Raw genomic sequence first — 18,404 nt, 5'->3', positions numbered from 1 at the left:
TTTGTACACTGTCCATGAGAAGATCATTTTAGCGCACTCCTGTGTTCCTAGGCGGCATTTTACACTTGGTGGGGAATTCTTTCAATTCCATGGATTCCTTGCATCCCTCTATCTGGCGCTCCTTCTATCACTTGGGCGCTAAAATGCCTTGGTCAAGGACTCTTGCAATTTGCCTGTTTCTCCATGCACTCTTCATTCTAGCACCCTCAATTCTTTCAATTCCATGGATTCCTTGCATCCCTCTATCTGGCGCTCCTTCTATCACTTGGGCGCTAAAATGCCTTGGTCAAGGACTCTTGCAATTTGCCTGTTTCTCCATGCACTCTTCATTCTAGCGCCCTCCACAAGGTTGGGGCGGAAATTCCTCCTAAGGAAGGAATTCATTGTTTTGTAAATTGTCCATGTCCTCTTTTCAACATCCCTATTTTTTAGGGATCCTCCTAAAATTTAGGAGCCAGGTTCATTGGATGGAGAATTTCATCCCGATTCCGAATCTATAAAAATTTCCATACTTCGTCGAGATCTAGTGTCTAAAAATAGCAAATTCGGAAATTCGCCCGAGGGGAATTTTTCTTTTTATTCCTCCTTGACTCCTTGGATTCCATGCCTTAGGCAAAATTTCAATTTTTTAGCTTGGGTGAAATTTTCACTATGCCAAGGATTCATGGATTTTCCTTCTCTCCTTGGGAATCTCATTTCAACGCCTGACTCCAAACTTGGGAGCATTTTTGCTTTCTCCATGGACTCGCGGATTTTTCCACCTCTCCTTGGCTTCTCCATTTCAGCGCCCAACTCCAGACTTGGGCGCATTTTCCCTCTGTCCATGGACTCGCAGATTTTTCCACCTGTCCTTGGCTTCTCCATTTCAACGCCTGACTCCAGACTTGGGCGCATTTTCCCTGTCCATGGATTCATGGATTTTTCCTCTTGTCCTTGGGATCTTCAATTCAGCGCCTGACTCCAGACTTGGGCAGAATTTTGCCAGTGCTCGAGATTCATGGATTTTCCTTTTGTCTTTGGGAATCCCATTTTGGCGCCCAATTCCAGACTTGGGCGGGATTTTGCCAGTGCCAGAGATTCGTGGATTTTCCTTCTGTCTTTAGGAAACCCATTTTGGCGCCTGACTACATACTTGGGCGAAATTTCCACTATGCCATGGATTCATGAAATTTTCAATTTGTCCTTGGGATCTTCAATTCGGCGAATTTCTGAGCTTTCCATTTTAGGCATAGGCTTCTAGCACTTGATCAATTTCTGGCTTTCTCTGTCTATTGTCTGACTTACCGGAATTAGAAATGTTTGTGAACATCTGATCCTTGTCGCCTTATCTGACTGACCCTGCCAGTACTAACTTTCCAAAAATAGAAACCTTCCAGGTGTCAGCATTAGATCCCTAGACAGGGTGCAGGAATGACTTACTATAAATAGAAACTTACTAAAAATAGAAATTACTAAAAATAGTAAGTTTGATTTTTGGAAAAATGACGACATTCTGAGACTCGGAAAAATCCCTAAAAAATAGGGACTTTCTAAAAATAGAAAGTTGCTCTGTTTGGGCTCAAATTTTATTGGGAGGTTCCTTGAAGGGTCCTGATTCCAATCGTATGTTTGGTTTCTTCAAAACCCTAACAAAAACCCCTAAAATCTAGGACAAAAGGCATAAACCCAAAAACAAGACAAAACAGGCCCTCGACTTAGCCGAATTTGCTCAAACGAAAGGCAGACTTGACCAATATGACCCCCAAACACTTGCAAAGCAAAAAGGCTGAAGAGACTGCTGCAAAAAGACCCCAAAAAACGCAAGCCAAAAGACCGCGAGGGCCTAAAAAGTAGGGGGTCCCCATTTGCAATGGGGCGATGTGTGAAAACGTCACAACAGGACCGAGCAGACCCATCTTAGGGCCACCCAAAGAGGTGGGGACAGGGACGCCATGACCCTGTCCTACACTATCTTGGGGCCCAGACACGGTCCTGAGACTATCTCAGAGCTCAAACAGGAAGGGTTCATGGGGCAAGATGCAGAGAGAGATCTCAGTGTGGGAAAGAAGATGTTGTCGCTAAGGTGAGGGCCTCAAATGTGGTTAAAATTGCTAGGGTTGCAATTTTATGACACTACAAGTTCAATTGTGGATATGTTTATTCAAGTTATTGGGTATTTGCATGAATGTTCATGATATGAAAATCTTTTATTTCCCTTGGAAGATTGCATCGGTTTTGTGTAGTTGTTGGCAACATGGAAAAGCAAAGATCAGTTTAAGGAATGTGTCCATCCAAAGCATGATCCAATGCCATCATTGATCTTAGGAGTAGATTAGGTTTCTCTTAACCTTCAATCCCTTTTGTCTTTTTTTCAAATCAAGTAAATTTTCATGTTCCAGCCGCATTCAAGCAAATGTAAGTCCCCCTTGTGATTCCAGCAATATCGCATCAAAGCATTGAGTTATCCACACATCAAGAACTGACAATGGAAACCTTGGAGTCACCTCGTATGATCACATAGCTTAGCATTCGAGAGGATTTTGTTCAAGTGAGGATAAAATACTTGGTATTTTATTTTGTGTATGAAGTGCATAAAAAACACATCAACACTAAGTACATGTGGGATAAGTTGAAGAATATCCATGAAGGAGATGATAAAGTGAAAAAGGCAAAGCTTCAAACCCATTGAAGACAATTTGAAAGCCTCAAAATGAATGAAGAAAAGAATATAGCCTCTTATTTGCTTCCTGTTAATTAGATTGTAAATACAATAAGAGGTCTTGGTGAAGAAGTTGATGAAGCCATATTTGTTCAAAAGGTACTAAGGTCCTTGCCTTTAAGATTTGATTCCAAAGTTTTGTCGATTGAAGAAATGAAAGATCTAAACACATTGACAAACGACAAGCTGTATGGTATTCTCAAAGCTTATGAAATGAGGATTGAAGACAAACCATCAAAAAGGCAGGCTGTCTTCAAAGCTTCAAGAAAGGGAAAGAATAAAGTTTGTGAACCGAATGAGAACTCAAGTAGTGAAACAAATGAAGAAGAAGCTCACTTCATGAGAAAGCTAAAGAAAGGATCCGGGAAATATCAAGGTAAGTTACCATTCAAATGCTTTAATGTGGTAAAATAGAACATTTTGGTTCTAAATGTCCATAGGATAAGAATGAAATCAGCGAGGAAGAAGAGGATCACTACATAAAGAAAGGAAGAAAGCTTCATCAAAAGAGGAGCCACAAACAAGGTCAATATGAAAAGAGGAAGAAGAATTCTCACAAATACAAAAAGAGTCTTTATTCAAGAAAAGATAATAGCTCATCGGAGGGAAGCAGCAAAGAAAGTTCAAGTTTTGGTGGAGGAGAAATACTCTTCATGGCAATGAAACTAAAGAATAATAAAGACAAAGCGAAAGCAGAAAAAGGGGTGTGCAATGAAGATGAAAAGGAAGTAGATCTTGAGGAAGAACTCCATTCCTACAGAGAAAACCAAAAACTTAAGGAAAGAATTTTGAAACAAAAGGTATAAATTCAAGAGGATAGTGAAGCTCATGAAAAACTAAAACAGAGTACTGAAAAATCGGATAAAATGATTGTTGATCTGAAAATACAATTATAGAAGAGGCAAAATGGATTGAGGAGGTTATAAGGGATCAGCTTAAGGCAAAGGAATCCAATTGTGAAAAACAGGAGCTTGAGATCGTTTCTTGAAGAAAGAAGTTGGAGAAATCTATTGAACAGTTGAATCAAAGCTTAAAGTTTGACAAAAGCACTGAAATATTGGATGACATTAAGATCATCCAAGTCTAGGAAATATTTTGGGAGCAGTTCAGAATTAAACTGTAGATAATGAGACATATATTTGAGGAACAGTCTAGATCACCAGCAACATCCCACTTAACTATTACATAATCACGAACAGTAAAAAGGCTAATATATTAAAGCTTTGCTGAGGATGATGCAGCCACATAGGTATACATAGCTTAGTCCCAAGTAAGGATAAATCATCTCCAAATCTATAGAAATGCATCTGAAAACATATTAAACCTCTCAGTTTCATATTTTATATTTGGAATATGAAATCATCAGTTAGAAAAAAGAGCAAGGTCTCCTATACCACAAATCTAGCGCCTAAACGACTCCCCTATAAAGTTAGCTCAACTCCCATCCCAGCCACAGCACATAAATGCAAAGAATTGTAAGGTGCATTGAACCTGTTATACCAAAATCAGGGAACATTTCTTCCGTCATGGATGATAAAGATTGTGATGCTTGTTTATGGAATAATGTGCACATATTTATGCAACCTTTTGGTGCCATATATCCACTGTAAGTGTCTATAAACAGGGTTCGAGGTTAACCTCTACCAGGAATTAACCAATCAACTCTCATTCAAGCCCCATCTATGCATGCAATAAATGGCATTCACACTCTTTCATCAGCTATTTGTGGCCTAGGCCGACTCGTGAGGCATGATCAACACTTAATGGCTGCAACACAAGTTTTAGCATAAATAAAAGATGTGATTATTAGATCCTATAAGAAGTCCAGAGATGGTAATTAAAAAATCAATTTATTCATAAAATGACAACTCCTAATGAAATTCTAGACAATTCTAAACCACATATATGCAATGTTCCCTTCATCATGGTAACAGTCATATACTCAAACACTAAACAAATCGATTTAATTTTAGTTTGTCATAACGAACTATGCAACAAGGCCAAAATCATGAATCTGCACACAAACTAATTTATATTAAAAAAATCTTTGTATAATATCAATCTTCCAACTGCCTTTTGTAAAGATACAAGGGAACTAATAAAGCTTTCCATAACTTGGTCAATTTTTAAAACAATGGGTATATGCAATAGATTTCTTTTACTTTGCCTTTTATACACTTTCTGTGCTGCTAGATCTCCTTTAATAGGCTGATATACTATTGTTCGAGAAATAGAAGCTTTATATTTTAGGCTGTTATGGAAATAAATTTGATATTGAGTAGTAAAGACAAACTTTAGAAGTAATATCCAATACCTCAATCCACTAAATGCTCCAATCAAACTTTCAGTTCATAGATTGACATACCATATCTTTCAATGGCCAAAGATACTTCCTCTCCAGCATACCCCATTTCCAATAAGCGGGCTTTGAGATTGATTTCCTGGGAAATTTAAAGAAATAAATCACATCACAGACAGATATTAAAAGAATCAAATCTATACAATAACTTTCCTAGCTATGAAATTGCTACTTAGAATAGCCATAAGAAGCCATATGTCTGAGAAAGAAAATAGGACAATTAAGGCAATTCAGCTACATCTGAGAAAGCAAATGCAACTATTAAGGAAATTCAGTTATGAGTAATTAAAAAACATCAATATTGTTCTAGTATTAAGCATTAAAAAATGTCACTAGTACTGACAAGTAGACTCACTAGCACTTAAAACTCTTCCCAACAAACATACATCACAAGTGACCTTCAAACTCAGAAAGAAAAAAAAACAGTATTAGCTTAAAAGAAAAGGCAAAAAACCTAGTTAGCATAGAATTTCAACAGTATGTGTTACATACATGTATACTGTATTATGCTAGGACAGAAACGACCATGAAAGCAATAAAAATAGACCTGTGAGATATGTGTCTAACTTCTTCAATTTCTTTAGACTCATAATTCTAAGATTTTCTTAATTTCTGTTAATGTTTACAAATAACTTTTTACCTTTGTCTGGAGATGTTGTGAAAGGCAAGGGAGAATGCCAGCCACACAAGGATGTTGTAAAAATTCAAGATTTGTTTATCAAAATAATGCTCAAAAGGTTTAACCATGAATGAAGAGTACATAGAATGTTGATGGTTGCTCCTTGTGACGAATATTAAAACAATTGATTGAGAGTCAGACAGTCCACTCTTGACCATAAATGCCTTCAATAATAGGATCTCACTTTTGTAATGCGATTGACCGCATGTGAAAAGATATTGAAAACAAAAGCGAGACCATTAACTGTTGAGACATGGACCACCTAGGACTCGAACCTAGGACCTTTCATACGCTGCTGGAGTGCTCTACCACTGAGCTACTGGCCCCTCTTGGACCAGTCCATCGTTGGTCCGGGTGTGGCTTATTTCCAACACCAACACCCCCCCTTAAGCCACACCTCTCGTGTGCTTGGGGCTCCTAGCCTGGACCTAGCTCTGATACCATGTTGAGACATGGACCAGCTAGGACTCGAACCTAGGACCTTCCATACGCTGCTGGAGTGCTCTACCACTGAGCTACTGGCCCCTCTTGGACCAGTCCATCGTTGGTCCGGATGTGACTTATTTCCAACACCAACATTAACTAATTTAGGCCATGCTCGATTGCATAATTTGTTGTAGATGCTTCCCATATTTGTAAGATTCTATGGCGGATTGGCACAAAAGCAAGATGAGGATATCCTTTGAACCTGTTGTTTTGTGCATGAACTAGTGACGATTTTAGCACAATGAGACAGTTTACAGGAATTAATATATATTTGAAAATAATTTGATCTCAAGTTTATATATTCTTACCGTCACCATTAATTTTATTATTGTCTTTTGAATCCATATTTTGCAATATTATTCAGCTAAGTTTTGCAGCATTTCCAAGACAAGAATTACAATAAAAGTGGAGACGTATTTCAGGGATGGAAGGGATAGGAGGTGTTTTGGGGGAAATGGTGGTGTACAGCAATTCAAGAAACAAATAAAATAATAAAACTCAAAATATAGATCAAGAAAAGAATAATATCAATATATAATAGTAGGAAATTATAGCAGCTAAAATAAACCATATCAATAGAGTTTAAAAATTTAAATTTAAATAGAAATCAACGAATTCACATGAGTCAAGATATAAAGCATCAAGATTCATTGATTCAAGTCTAGCAGTACATGAAAATTAAAAATTTCATCTCCCTATATCCCTCTCCTTCACAACTGCTGCAATATGCAAATTTAAATAGAAGTCAACGAATTCACATGAGTCAAGATATAAAGCTTCAAGATTCATTGATTCAATCTAGCAGTACATGAAAAAAAAAATTTCATCTCCCTATATCCCTCTCCTTCACAACTGCTGCAACATGCAAGTGAAATGGTGGCTTATGGATGGTCTTTCAAAGGCTAAGAGGTTAGGGTTTCAAACAGGGTATTGAACGCTTTATGGGCCCACCACACCCTTTCTTTCTCTTTTATTTTTGTATTTTTTGTTTTTGGTGTTATTTTCATACATGTCACTGAGTGTGTTTCTCCTCCAACTGCCCCATTTTGAAAATCTACATCTGCCAAAAATCAAGGACAGTTAAGGTGATGTTTCCTAGGTCTCCCGACGTACCTGAAACATGTAAGGAATGGAGGTAACCAGGGAAACCTTGGGGACACAATCTCATATGACCCTAGTAATCAAATATGCAAATATGCAATAAAGATGATTTTTATCCTTACAACTTAAAGATAAAAGCATAAATACAGCGGTTGATTTTCTGCAAACGCATGCAAATGGGGTTGGACAAATGGCAAATGTACACCTGAATTGAATAAAAAAATTATATCTGCAAGCCCTAAAATCTTGACAATTATTTAATAACACATGAATGCAAAATAGAATCAAAATAAATATCATGAAAGCAAACATTAAATGTGTAAATCTTTTCAAACAAGAGTTAAATAACAAGACCGGACATCTACAATAAAAATGAAAATTTTAAGGGAGGAGAAAAGAGGAATAAATATTGCCAAATTAAAATTAGTGTACACATAAAGACCTTTAAAAAGAAAGGATTGCTTAAGGTACCAAATTCTGATCTAGCATTGCTTGGAAACAACCATAGATATTGTGGGTGGCTAGATGACCCTCCAATTTGTGTGATGCTAATTTGGAGGGAAATTCAAAAGCAGGGAAGGAGAACAAGACATTTATTTCAGGCTAGCTTGGACCAACCAAATCCCCAAAAGCAGAAATAAAGTTTTAAAACAACTTTCTAAGTTTCTGGTTTGGGTTTGGGCTCAGGTTGAGGTTCGATGGTTCGGTTTGTAGGTTCAGTATAAAAACATTTAAGGGTTAGGTTCTGTTATGACCATTTCACACATCACCCCATCACAAATGGGGACCCCCTCTTTCGCTTTCAGTTTTAGGTCTTAGGTTAGTTTGGTAGCAATCAGATCCCTTAGTTTGAATGAGGTTGAGTTGATTTAGCCCCTAACACCAAGGCAATGAACAATATATGATGATCGTTTCATTTGATCATCATCATCAGAGATGGAAATAATGAATGCAAGTATTAATCTCAGTCATAGGAATTGAGATGCCAGATGCAAGACAATCAAAATGAAGACCTAACCACCATGGAGAAGCTTTGCTGATGATGTAAGACTGTTGGTGTTGGTGAGGTGAATGCCATTACTCACAAAATTGAGCAAGTGAGGTCACTGTCAGTGACCCTCTCAAAAGTCCAACCTACTCATAGGCATTTCCTGTGATCCATGAAAAGCCTGATCAAAATCTGGAAGTCTTTGCGCTTGGTGAAAGGAAGATTTCTTGAAGTATATGTGTGATGTTTGAGAGATAGTGATGATTGACATGAATGAAATCTTCTGATAATGACTTGAAAAGCTTTAAACAAAGTAATTGAGTGAGAAAGATAGACATCTGTCGTCACTGTCAGTGCACCCCAAGATCCACGACCACTGTCAGTAAGGAGTGAACCCTGACCACTGTCAGTGGACCACCAAATCCATGACCTTATTGCATGATTTCCAGTCCAAGCTCAAATCCACGACCATTCAATGAGGGATTGAGTCCACAACCTAACATTCCCATTGTCAATGCACCTTCCAAAGTCCGACCACTGCCAGTTGAGTTCCCAAAGTCCAACCATGCTGGGTGAGCTAGTAAGACTTGAAATCCCGATCTAAGGTGAAAGATGGAACGATTTGTTGAGGTTGATCAAATGAAAGACCAAAAGGTGATAATTGAAACATGGAGAAGGCAAGAGGAAGGCGAATTCAATGAGATAAACAAGATAGAAGGAGAGATCAAACGATGATCAACGAAATTCGAAGGCATTTGGAAGTCTCTGCTTCCACTTAAAGGGCTATACTCATGAATAAGGCATTGTCAATGCCTACCTAAAAGCCTGACATCCTAATTGCCAATGCTGGTACGGGGTTAAAAGTCCGACCATTTTTGGTGATAGCAAATGCCCCCCAAAAACGTGAACTATCAGTGAGGCCCAAGAAACCCAACCACTTCCAGTGAGCACCAAGAAACCCGACCACTGTCAATGAGGCCTCTAAAACCCGAACTTCCTATGCATAACCAAACTTCTGATCACTTTTTGTGATTTTCAAAATCGAGTAAGGGGGAGATGTATTTGAGCGCTTAAGATTGAAAGGGGGGGCCCACCTAAGAAGTGAACATTTTGATTCAAATTTAAATTAAATGACAAGTCGGCCACCTTATGTCTTGGAAGTATCAATTGTAAAACATCCAATGAAGAAACAAGTTAAATATCAAAAGACATACCCTCTCAACACCTATAAAGATAAGGTTGATCATTTCATTTGATCAACAATCATTGCAAACAGCGAATTGTCTTCTAAGAGAAACAATTCTAATTAGGCAGGGCAGCGATCTTGTTTCCATTCAGGCATAAGGTTAATTCATCATTGCAATCAAAGCAAATTGTTCGCCCAAACATCAGTGATCTCCTCCAGCAGCAACTCTTCTTCTAAGATTGGCAAATTTATCACCCTTAGGCAACAATCTTACATCAGATCATCAGTGATCTCCCATTGCTAAAGTGACATTTATCCATTGTTGGAGCAGAATGGACAAAGTTGACTGGCATATTTCAATAAAAGCATCATTTAGGCATTCATCAACAGTCATATCAGGTCTGAATTTGACATTTTTTGAAGCAGTTTCATCAGGACCAGGTCTGATTCTGTGATATTACAGTCAAAAATAGAGGTTTCAAAGGACTCAGAGAGATTAAATTCTTAAAAATATTTGTTTCAAAAACCCTTCATTTGAGGATTCATGTCTTGTAATTGAAATTCACTGAAATTTAATGATCATTTTGAACGAAGTATGATTTTTTTTCACAGTCTAAGGTTTATACCTACACCTAGGGTTTTAGCAATTCATTGAAATTCAAATGATTTTTTAAGATTTTAAGGAGGAATTGCTAACCTAAGTGCATCTTTCATTATTGTGGACATTAAAGACATATCAAAACCCTAACTTAGACAACTCTTTCAGGTAGAGCATGGCAGCCCCAAAGGCAACAACAGTCACAAGACAAACTCTTATCAAGGAAGATTCAAAGGGAGTGATGTTCGAGTTGAAGATAACATCATTGTGGAGCAATGTAGGAGGTACCAACTTAGGGCAATTCAACATGAAGAGGTTCCAGGGTCCCTTGTACACAAGCAAAACTTCCGGATTTTCAAAGAAGATGATCGAGAGCGGGATAATACAAGCAGCAGGTTTCCTTCTGGCCATCCAATGCAATGAGTTGACAGTTGAGTGTGCCAAACACTATGATGCAGACACTAGAACGATAGTAGCACCTGATGGTAGAGTACTTGCCAACCTATCTGTTGTGACGTTTTCACACATCGCCCCATTGCAAATGGGGACCCATGTTTTTTGCTCGTTTTGTTCGTTTTCGCTTTGCTTTTTTAGGGTTTTGTTAGTTTGTTAGTTGTCTGGATTTAGGGTCAAGCCTTAGGGTTTTAATTACCGTCTTTTCAGGCCAGAATCCAGTCGGTTTTGGGAGCTTTTTGAATTTCCTTTTCTAGAATGCAAATTTTGAATGAAATGAATTCGCCAGAATGGTCTATTTTCAATTGGAATTTTGAATGCAGAGCTTAAATTTGTCTAAGTGTTGAAGATGAAATGTGAATTTTTGTCCAACTGAATATTTTTGACCAAATTTTGACTTTTTTGATTTTTGATCCTAGGCATTTCAAATGATTTGTTTTCGCCTTGTGAAGTGTTAAAATGTGTAAAATCATGTTATTTTGGCCTGTAGGGGAAAAATCGCTCCTGTCCCTCAGTGAAGGACCGGAGCTACAAATCCAATTTTGCTTTGTCCTTGCAGGATTTTAACGTCTTGACGATGTGAAAAGGTCCAAAGAGGTATATTTTATCAAATGAATATAACTTGAAGTGTTGTCGGGGAGATCAACAGGGTAGCAGGTCCGGCTTGAGTAAGGTCCTGATCCTGAAATTTGGCTAAGTCTGGAATGCCCTGATCCTGAAATTTGACTAAGTCTGGAAACTGAAAAAACCTCCAAAAACTAGATTTTGCAATATAACTCCTGGAGGTCTGAAACCACTCTCAAACATCCTGAAAGTATATATAGAATATAACTTAAAGTATAAGACACTTATACTTAAATGTTATATTCCATAAAAGTTATCCTGATAGAGAGTGCGAAAAGTCAAATTTCGCTCCCGTCCTTCACTAAGGATCCAGAGCGAATTTCGCTCCTGTCCCTCACTGGAGGACCAAGGCGATGCGCTCCTGTCCCTCACCAAGGGACCAGAGCGAAATTCTTCATAAGGTACGATCTGGGCAAAGATCAAGCAAATTTTATGTTCGAAGGAATGAAAGGAGGCATTGCGAATCCGTTGAATATAATTTTCGAAGATGACAAAGTGAGATGGAGCCTACAAGAGCAAGATCGCTCCTGTCCCTCTCCAAGGGACCAGGGCGATATGATAAGTATGATGCCGTTCCTCCAAGTTCAGGACCTTCCAAGACAATGAACAAGGAAGCAAAGGACGTTTCAAGGCATTTTCAATCGAACGCAAGCATCAAGGTCGTCACATTGAAGGGATTTGCACTCTAAGACCCAGGATCGCTCCTGTCCCTCAGGAAGGGACCAGAGCGATATTTCCATTAAGGCATCGATTTCAAAAGACAAGCAAGTGTTAAGCTACCAAGAGGATCGAAAGGACGTCATTACACGCATTGAAGATAATTGCAAGTTGATAAAAACAAGAACAAGCTCACAATGTTGAACTTCGCTCCTGTCCCTCAGGAAGGGACCAGAGCGATATTGAGTGTATTGATCAATTCATGCAAAATTACGTTGAGTCAAAGTTTTTTCAAGGTCACACGAGGTTCAAGACATCTTTTTAAAGTGATATTCAAGGGTTTTTAACGTCCAAATGTTATTAATCAAGCTAAGGAGTCTATATCGCTCCTGTCCTTTGGACAAGGACCAAGGCGATTATTGCAAAAACACTCATACTCCTTCAAAGGCAAGTCAAGGCGAGGATGGACGAGGTAAAAAGACATTATTTTGAAGACGATAAACGATGAACCATGGTCAAATGTTACCAACTTGAGCTCAAAACGGAGAAAAGACATGGATCGCTCCTGTCCCTTTCCAAGGGACAAGGGCGATGATCCTTATAACATCCAAACACCTCATGAAAGCAAGTGGGACGTGCGTGGAATGGACAAGCAATGATATTATTCGCCTTACAATGGAAGTTCGAAGGTCAAAGATACAAGATGAACGTGAAGACATGGAGATCGCTCCTGTTCCTCTCCAAGGGACAAGGGCGATGTTAGGCAAAACACATGATATTCTTTGAAAATCACGTTAAGACAAAGACGCACAAGGTTTTAAATGGCATTTGGAAGATGATACAAGGAAAGGATCGTATCAAAATGGAGAATTTCAAGCGAAAACCTTAGGATTGCTCCTGTCCCTCTCCAAGGGACCAGGGCGATAATGGTCATGAGATGCACTTGTTCGCACAAGAAAGAAATTCAAGCTTGAAGGACCCAACAAACATCGCAAAATCAACGTGGAGATGAGGACCTTGGACGTAAAAATTGCAAGAGTCATGACAAAGTTGATGGATCGCTCCTGTCCCTCAGTCAGGGACCAGGGCGATGAGGTACGTATCTTCCCACTTTTTCATTTTTGGGCGCTAAACAAACATTTTTGAATTTATTTAAATGCTAAAATTCGATAAGTTTTGAAAATTCAATTAAATGGCATTTAAATATTGCGCTTGATATTAATTAAATTATTTTGCCTTGTAAAAAATCGAATTTGTTAATTTAAATGACAAAGGCATTTAATTAATTATTTATTAATTAATAGAAAATCAAAAGGAGCGCTTGGTATTTTATTGGTTTATAAAAGTCGGCCTTGTTATTTAAAAAAATCGTTTAATTTGCTTTATTTTCACAAAGTCGGCCTTAAGGTAAGTATGAGGTGAGCGCTATAAAGGGAGGGTGAGAATCTTCATTTTCACATCACCATTTTATCATTCAAATGCGATCAAAGGGAGAGGTGCGAGTGTGTTTGAAGGAGCGAATTTTATTTCAAAGCAAGGTGGTGCGAACTTGAAGTTTCCATTTGAGCGAAGTTGCCTAGGACGTCAAAGACATATCAAAGATGGCGAAATTGCTAACTTGAAGAGGAAATCACGTCCAAGACTTGAAGGGTGGCGAAGTTGATAAGAGGAACGTTCTTTTGAAGATCACATCAAGACTATCGAATTTCAAATTTTGCCTAGGCGAATTCCTTTATTTTGCATTTTAGAGTTAAGCTCTCAAAGAGGTATGACGATATGGATTTATTGTTTTGATTTTTGAACGTTGATCGTCATTTCCTTAATTTTGAATTTTGGAATTTTGTTTTGCCTTAGCTCAGTCTTTTTTAGGAAATGATTAATAAAGGACTTGTCATTAAGTTTCCTAAAATTTGCTCTCTAATTTATGTTATGTATTGCAAAATCATGGTACTAATTTTGAAATGTTGTGTAGGCCTCAAATGGAGATCTCATCAAGGAAAATCAAGCCGGATCAAGGACGGTCTTCGCCAGAACGATCAAGCCAGGACATGGGCGACCCCTTTCAATCCAGCGTTCCAAGGCGAGGTACATCGTCATCCTGCACATCAAGGACAAAAGGAGTTAGGACAAGAGTTAATTAAAGATAGCCTCTCAACGACATCAAATTGAATATCTAGCAAGCTACAAGTGTCAGATGAGGTGGCATCCCAGTCATCACTCCTCCAGTCAGTGTGGTCCACCTCAGCATGTCCAGATTCAATGTACTTAACTCATGGAAGGTGGCACAAACTCCGATGTACCTACCCCGGCTATCCATTGGTCGATTTTTCTAGAAGGGACATGTGTCCAAGCAATACAATTTTATCATTGGTCAAGCATTAAATGTTATGTAATGGTTGTAACAAACCCTAATTAGGGTTTTCATTGTAAAATCTTGGCCATTGATCTTGAATTGATCTAAGCCATCAAATTGTATTGTGGGCACTATATAAGCCCAGGCATTTCATTTTGTAAAGGTTAATTTTTAGATGATTAGAAAGAGTTGTAAATAGTTGGAAAAGTTAGAATATAGTTGATAGAATAGTAATTAGAGTAGAATAGGAGGACAAGGCAAGAAATTGTTGCCATTGATTGTAAACAAACTCCATTTTCATTGAAGTAATGGTGAAATATGTCATTTTCTTGCAATTTGCATGGTTTCTTGTTGAAGTCTTCAATCTTAGATGGTAGATGATTAGATGAATGGAGGAAATGTGATTGATTGATGGTGGAATTCGTATATCCATACTACTAGCAGTTTGTTGATTGTAGACTTGCCTTGTGTAGTCAACTGGAATCGTTCAGCTCAAGCTCAATTTCAATTTGTCGCCTCTTCATTGATATGCATCAACTTGGATGGTATCTATGCCTGCGGTGATGATTTGAACATCATAAAGCTTCCCATAGAAGATCGCACTAGTCTTGTGTAGATGTTCCATTGATGTCAAAACAAGACCTAGTTAGAGTTTCATCAAAAATCAAGTCATTGCTCCTACATTCTTAGTATTAGGATTAGATCCTCTCTTCGCCCTTATCCTTTTTCCATTTTTTTAATCTAAGTTAGTAAGAGCCTGTGTCCAGCAAAGCAGATTGGAAGTTCAATGTAAGTGCCCTTGTGATTCCAGTAAATCACATCATACCACTGGAGCTTGTCCACACGTAGAGACCCTACATCAAAGAACCTTGGAGTCTACCTAACTGATCCTTTACGCGAATCTTCAGTAGTTAGAGACTATTTTCTCAAGAGAGGATAAGATGCCTATTGGTATTTTATTCTGTGTATGATTGTGTACAAAATACACGTCAACACTATCCAAGACACCCATCAATGAAGCCTTCCACATATAGGATCACAAAGGTATGGTCTACAAGTGCAAAGAAGCAGCACAAGCATTCTATGAAGATGATCCTGACAAATGCCTTGGCATAATCAACAAGTATTGGTTGTTGAAGAGAGGACCCAGCATATCCAAGATACCCAACAAGCTTCACAAGATTGATTTCAAGGAAGAATTCGGTGATTTGAACACTTTGATCAATCAAGTTACGGGAATCTCTCAAGCATCTCAATTTGAGAATTGGATGTTCTACTTCATGGAAGCAGTGTCTACTGGTAAAGAAAAGATCAATTGGGCAAGAATCATAAGCAACAACCTTGATCTGCAATTAAAGAGACTTGGGTGTACAAAGACATTTTACATGAGTTCATACCTCATATATTCACTTGCTAGAGGTCATGAGTATGCGGAATTGATATATAGAGGCCTAGTTGAAACTGGAGCTGGAGAGATGAGAGCATGTGAATCCTACACACAACTGCATAATCCGAGCAAGACACATTTCAAGAGGGTGAACTATGCTTTCACCATGCACTTGACAAGAACACTGCAAGGCGGCATTCATCAAATATTATCCCAATAGGTGGAGTTAGTGAATAAATACGGTACTTGGTATATCCAATTCCCCAAGTTCGCCTATATAAGAGTTCAAGGATGCTCTTGTCCACCCTACATGCTACCATACTATCCCATTGACAAGATGGTGTTGCTAGAGCTAGTGAGAAAGTTGATCACATATGACAAAGTGCAAAAGAATAAGCACAAGACAGGGATTGCTTTTCCCATCTCAGTTGGGAAATCAATAGAAGTGTGTCCATCCTTGTAGGTCGCTGAGAAATCTGACGAAGAATTGAGATCCTATTCCCTTATCCTGTATTTCTCTAGAGAAAACTTTGATCCTTACAGCAACATGAGACAAGCCAATGGGAGAAGGCACAAGCATAAGCTACAGTTGGAAGACTATTAGATGAATGCCCAAGATGATTTAGACATAAGGAGGAAAATGTGTTCAAGGCTGCCGATTGACATCATCAAGATGTGTAAAATATTCAACATTCTAGATCAAGCACAAGATAGTAGAAAATACCTCCAGCCCGTGTATGAACAAGAGAAAGACAAGAAGGTAGAGGTCAATTGGATTGATGTTGAGATCACTAACTTGGAAGACTTGATGAAACGAGTCCTATCCTACACACGACGATGGGTAGGCATCCAAACTCAAAAGTTGAAGAGCTAGAATGCACAGCTAACATTTGATTTGATGGGAAAGTCAAACTCATCCGATGAAGAATCAAAAAGAATGAGCTTGAGTGGAAGTGCCACCCAGTCAACTCACTCTAGAGGCTCAAAGAGGAAATAAAGTCATAAGGAAGGATCATCACACAAGAGGTATAAATCAAATTCAGGTCATCCTACAGCTACTAGTACTTCCATACATGAAGTAGAGATGAATCAGGTAGCTAGCAAGGAGAGTCAACCACCCAAAGGAAGCATAGATCATGGCGTGAATGAATCCATGGAGTCTACAATTCAAAATAATAGATGTGAGAAGAGAGACAAAGGGAAGAAACCCCAAGTAGAAGACAATTCAATAACACATGAGCAAGCTAGTAATAAAGAAGGCGAAGATGTATATGTGTATATAGAGAAAGAAGATGATGAAGTAACCTCTTAAGGAGGTGCAAGTGGGAGAAGAAAGATCCCCTATCCCAGCATGGCTTAAGGAGAGATTAGCAAAGGAAGTCATAGTGGTAGAAGAAGAACCTATATACAATTTAGACAACTTCCTAAACAAAACTCAAGAGACAGTTGAAAAGAAGGCCACCAAGATATCAAAGATAACAAAGGATAGCATAGGATCTCGAGTGATACAAATTGCCACTCCAAGGCTAGACAAGCCGGAAAATGAGATCACAACAAAGGAGTATGACTTGGAAACTATTGAATTAGGTCCTCCCACCACTAAGCAGGCAATGGAAGTCTTGAATAACACAGTAAAGACAGTTCATGATATGTTGAAGCTTGAGGTAGAGAAGAACAAGAAACTTGAGAGAGAAGTGAGTGCGTTGAGGAACTACTTATAGCAATTCAAAGAACTGATAAGGCAACATGATCCTTCAAACACACGTCGATCGCTGGTTCCTCCAGACTCGAATGATAATTTAGAAAAGATGAGGACTTCAACTCATCTAATGGAGAATTGGATAGAAAAGTCTTTCAAAAAGGCAAATGCATTCGTGAAGGAAATGGTAAGGATATTTGATAAAGTCTCAAGTGTTCTTGAAAGGACCCAAACCCTCATGGTAGCCTATGATGTTTTTACCTTCACCAAAGATTAAACTATGCTGAGACTACAAGGAATGAAGAATTTACCTAAGCAGACTTTGGTGAATGGAGGAGTGTTGAAAGATGGACAATCACATGACTTCCAGCATTGGTATAACTTGCTCCGAATGAGGAAGGTCATCTTTGAAGATATCAGCAGTGGTTGCACTCAAGTAGACAATGCAATAAATGTGATACATGATAAAATAGCAGAAGTAGCTGAAATAATACTAGAGAAAAAGATGAATGAAGGAATCAATATAGATGTTGATCAGCTGATTGAGAAAGTAAAAATTATATTCTTTGGAACAGCCAGATCTTCAGAGAAGAAAATGGAAGACATACAAACATTCATGGTACTTGTCAACAAGACTAAAGATTTTGGGCCAGGAAGGGAAAAAGCCTTTGCTTCTGCCTTAGACGAGGTGAGATTCATGGAAGATCAGCTAAAGAACGTATCTGCAGCTCCAATAACTGATATTGAAATTATAGTGTCCAAATTCGTTGAATTTGCAACAAAGGAAAAGAATAAGGGGAACAAACTTCTACAAGATAGTTTTTTATGATCCCATGTGGTGTCTTTTTTCTCATTGGAGGATTTTTCCTCGAAGTTTGTGCCAAATGAATGTCATATTCCCATCGGCTGATATTTGATAATTTTCAATAATTAGGTATTTTGTTGTAACAAACTCTAATTAAGCTTTAGGTGGTGTTGATGTGTTTTTTATGCACATGCGAACACAGAATAAAATACCAAGGTATCTTATCCTCTCTTGAACAAAGTCTCTCATATGCTATGCTTCGCGATCAAATGAGACAACTCCAAGGTTACAAAATGTCAGGTCTTGACTTGTGGATAAGTTCAGTGGTTTG

General features: G+C 38.3%; 1 protein-coding gene across 4 annotated transcripts in view; it reads right to left on the bottom strand.

The window, feature by feature from the left end:
• The window catches only part of LOC131066284 (DNA (cytosine-5)-methyltransferase DRM1), a 117,152-nt gene that overhangs the window by 15,397 nt on the left and 83,351 nt on the right, over positions 1-18,404 (bottom strand). For all 4 annotated transcript variants that reach the window (XM_058001007.2, XM_058001008.2, XM_058001009.2 and 1 more), the window contains one exon: positions 5,064-5,139. In XM_058001007.2, the coding sequence (XP_057856990.2) occupies positions 5,064-5,139 (76 nt within the window). The remainder of the gene's footprint in view (positions 1-5,063; positions 5,140-18,404) is intronic.

This window comes from Cryptomeria japonica, chromosome 8, assembly GCF_030272615.1.
Source record: "Cryptomeria japonica chromosome 8, Sugi_1.0, whole genome shotgun sequence".
Classification (NCBI taxonomy): Eukaryota; Viridiplantae; Streptophyta; class Pinopsida; order Cupressales; family Cupressaceae; genus Cryptomeria; species Cryptomeria japonica.
The sequence above is the reverse complement of the archived record's forward strand: the minus strand, read 5'-3'. Positions and strand labels throughout refer to the sequence as shown.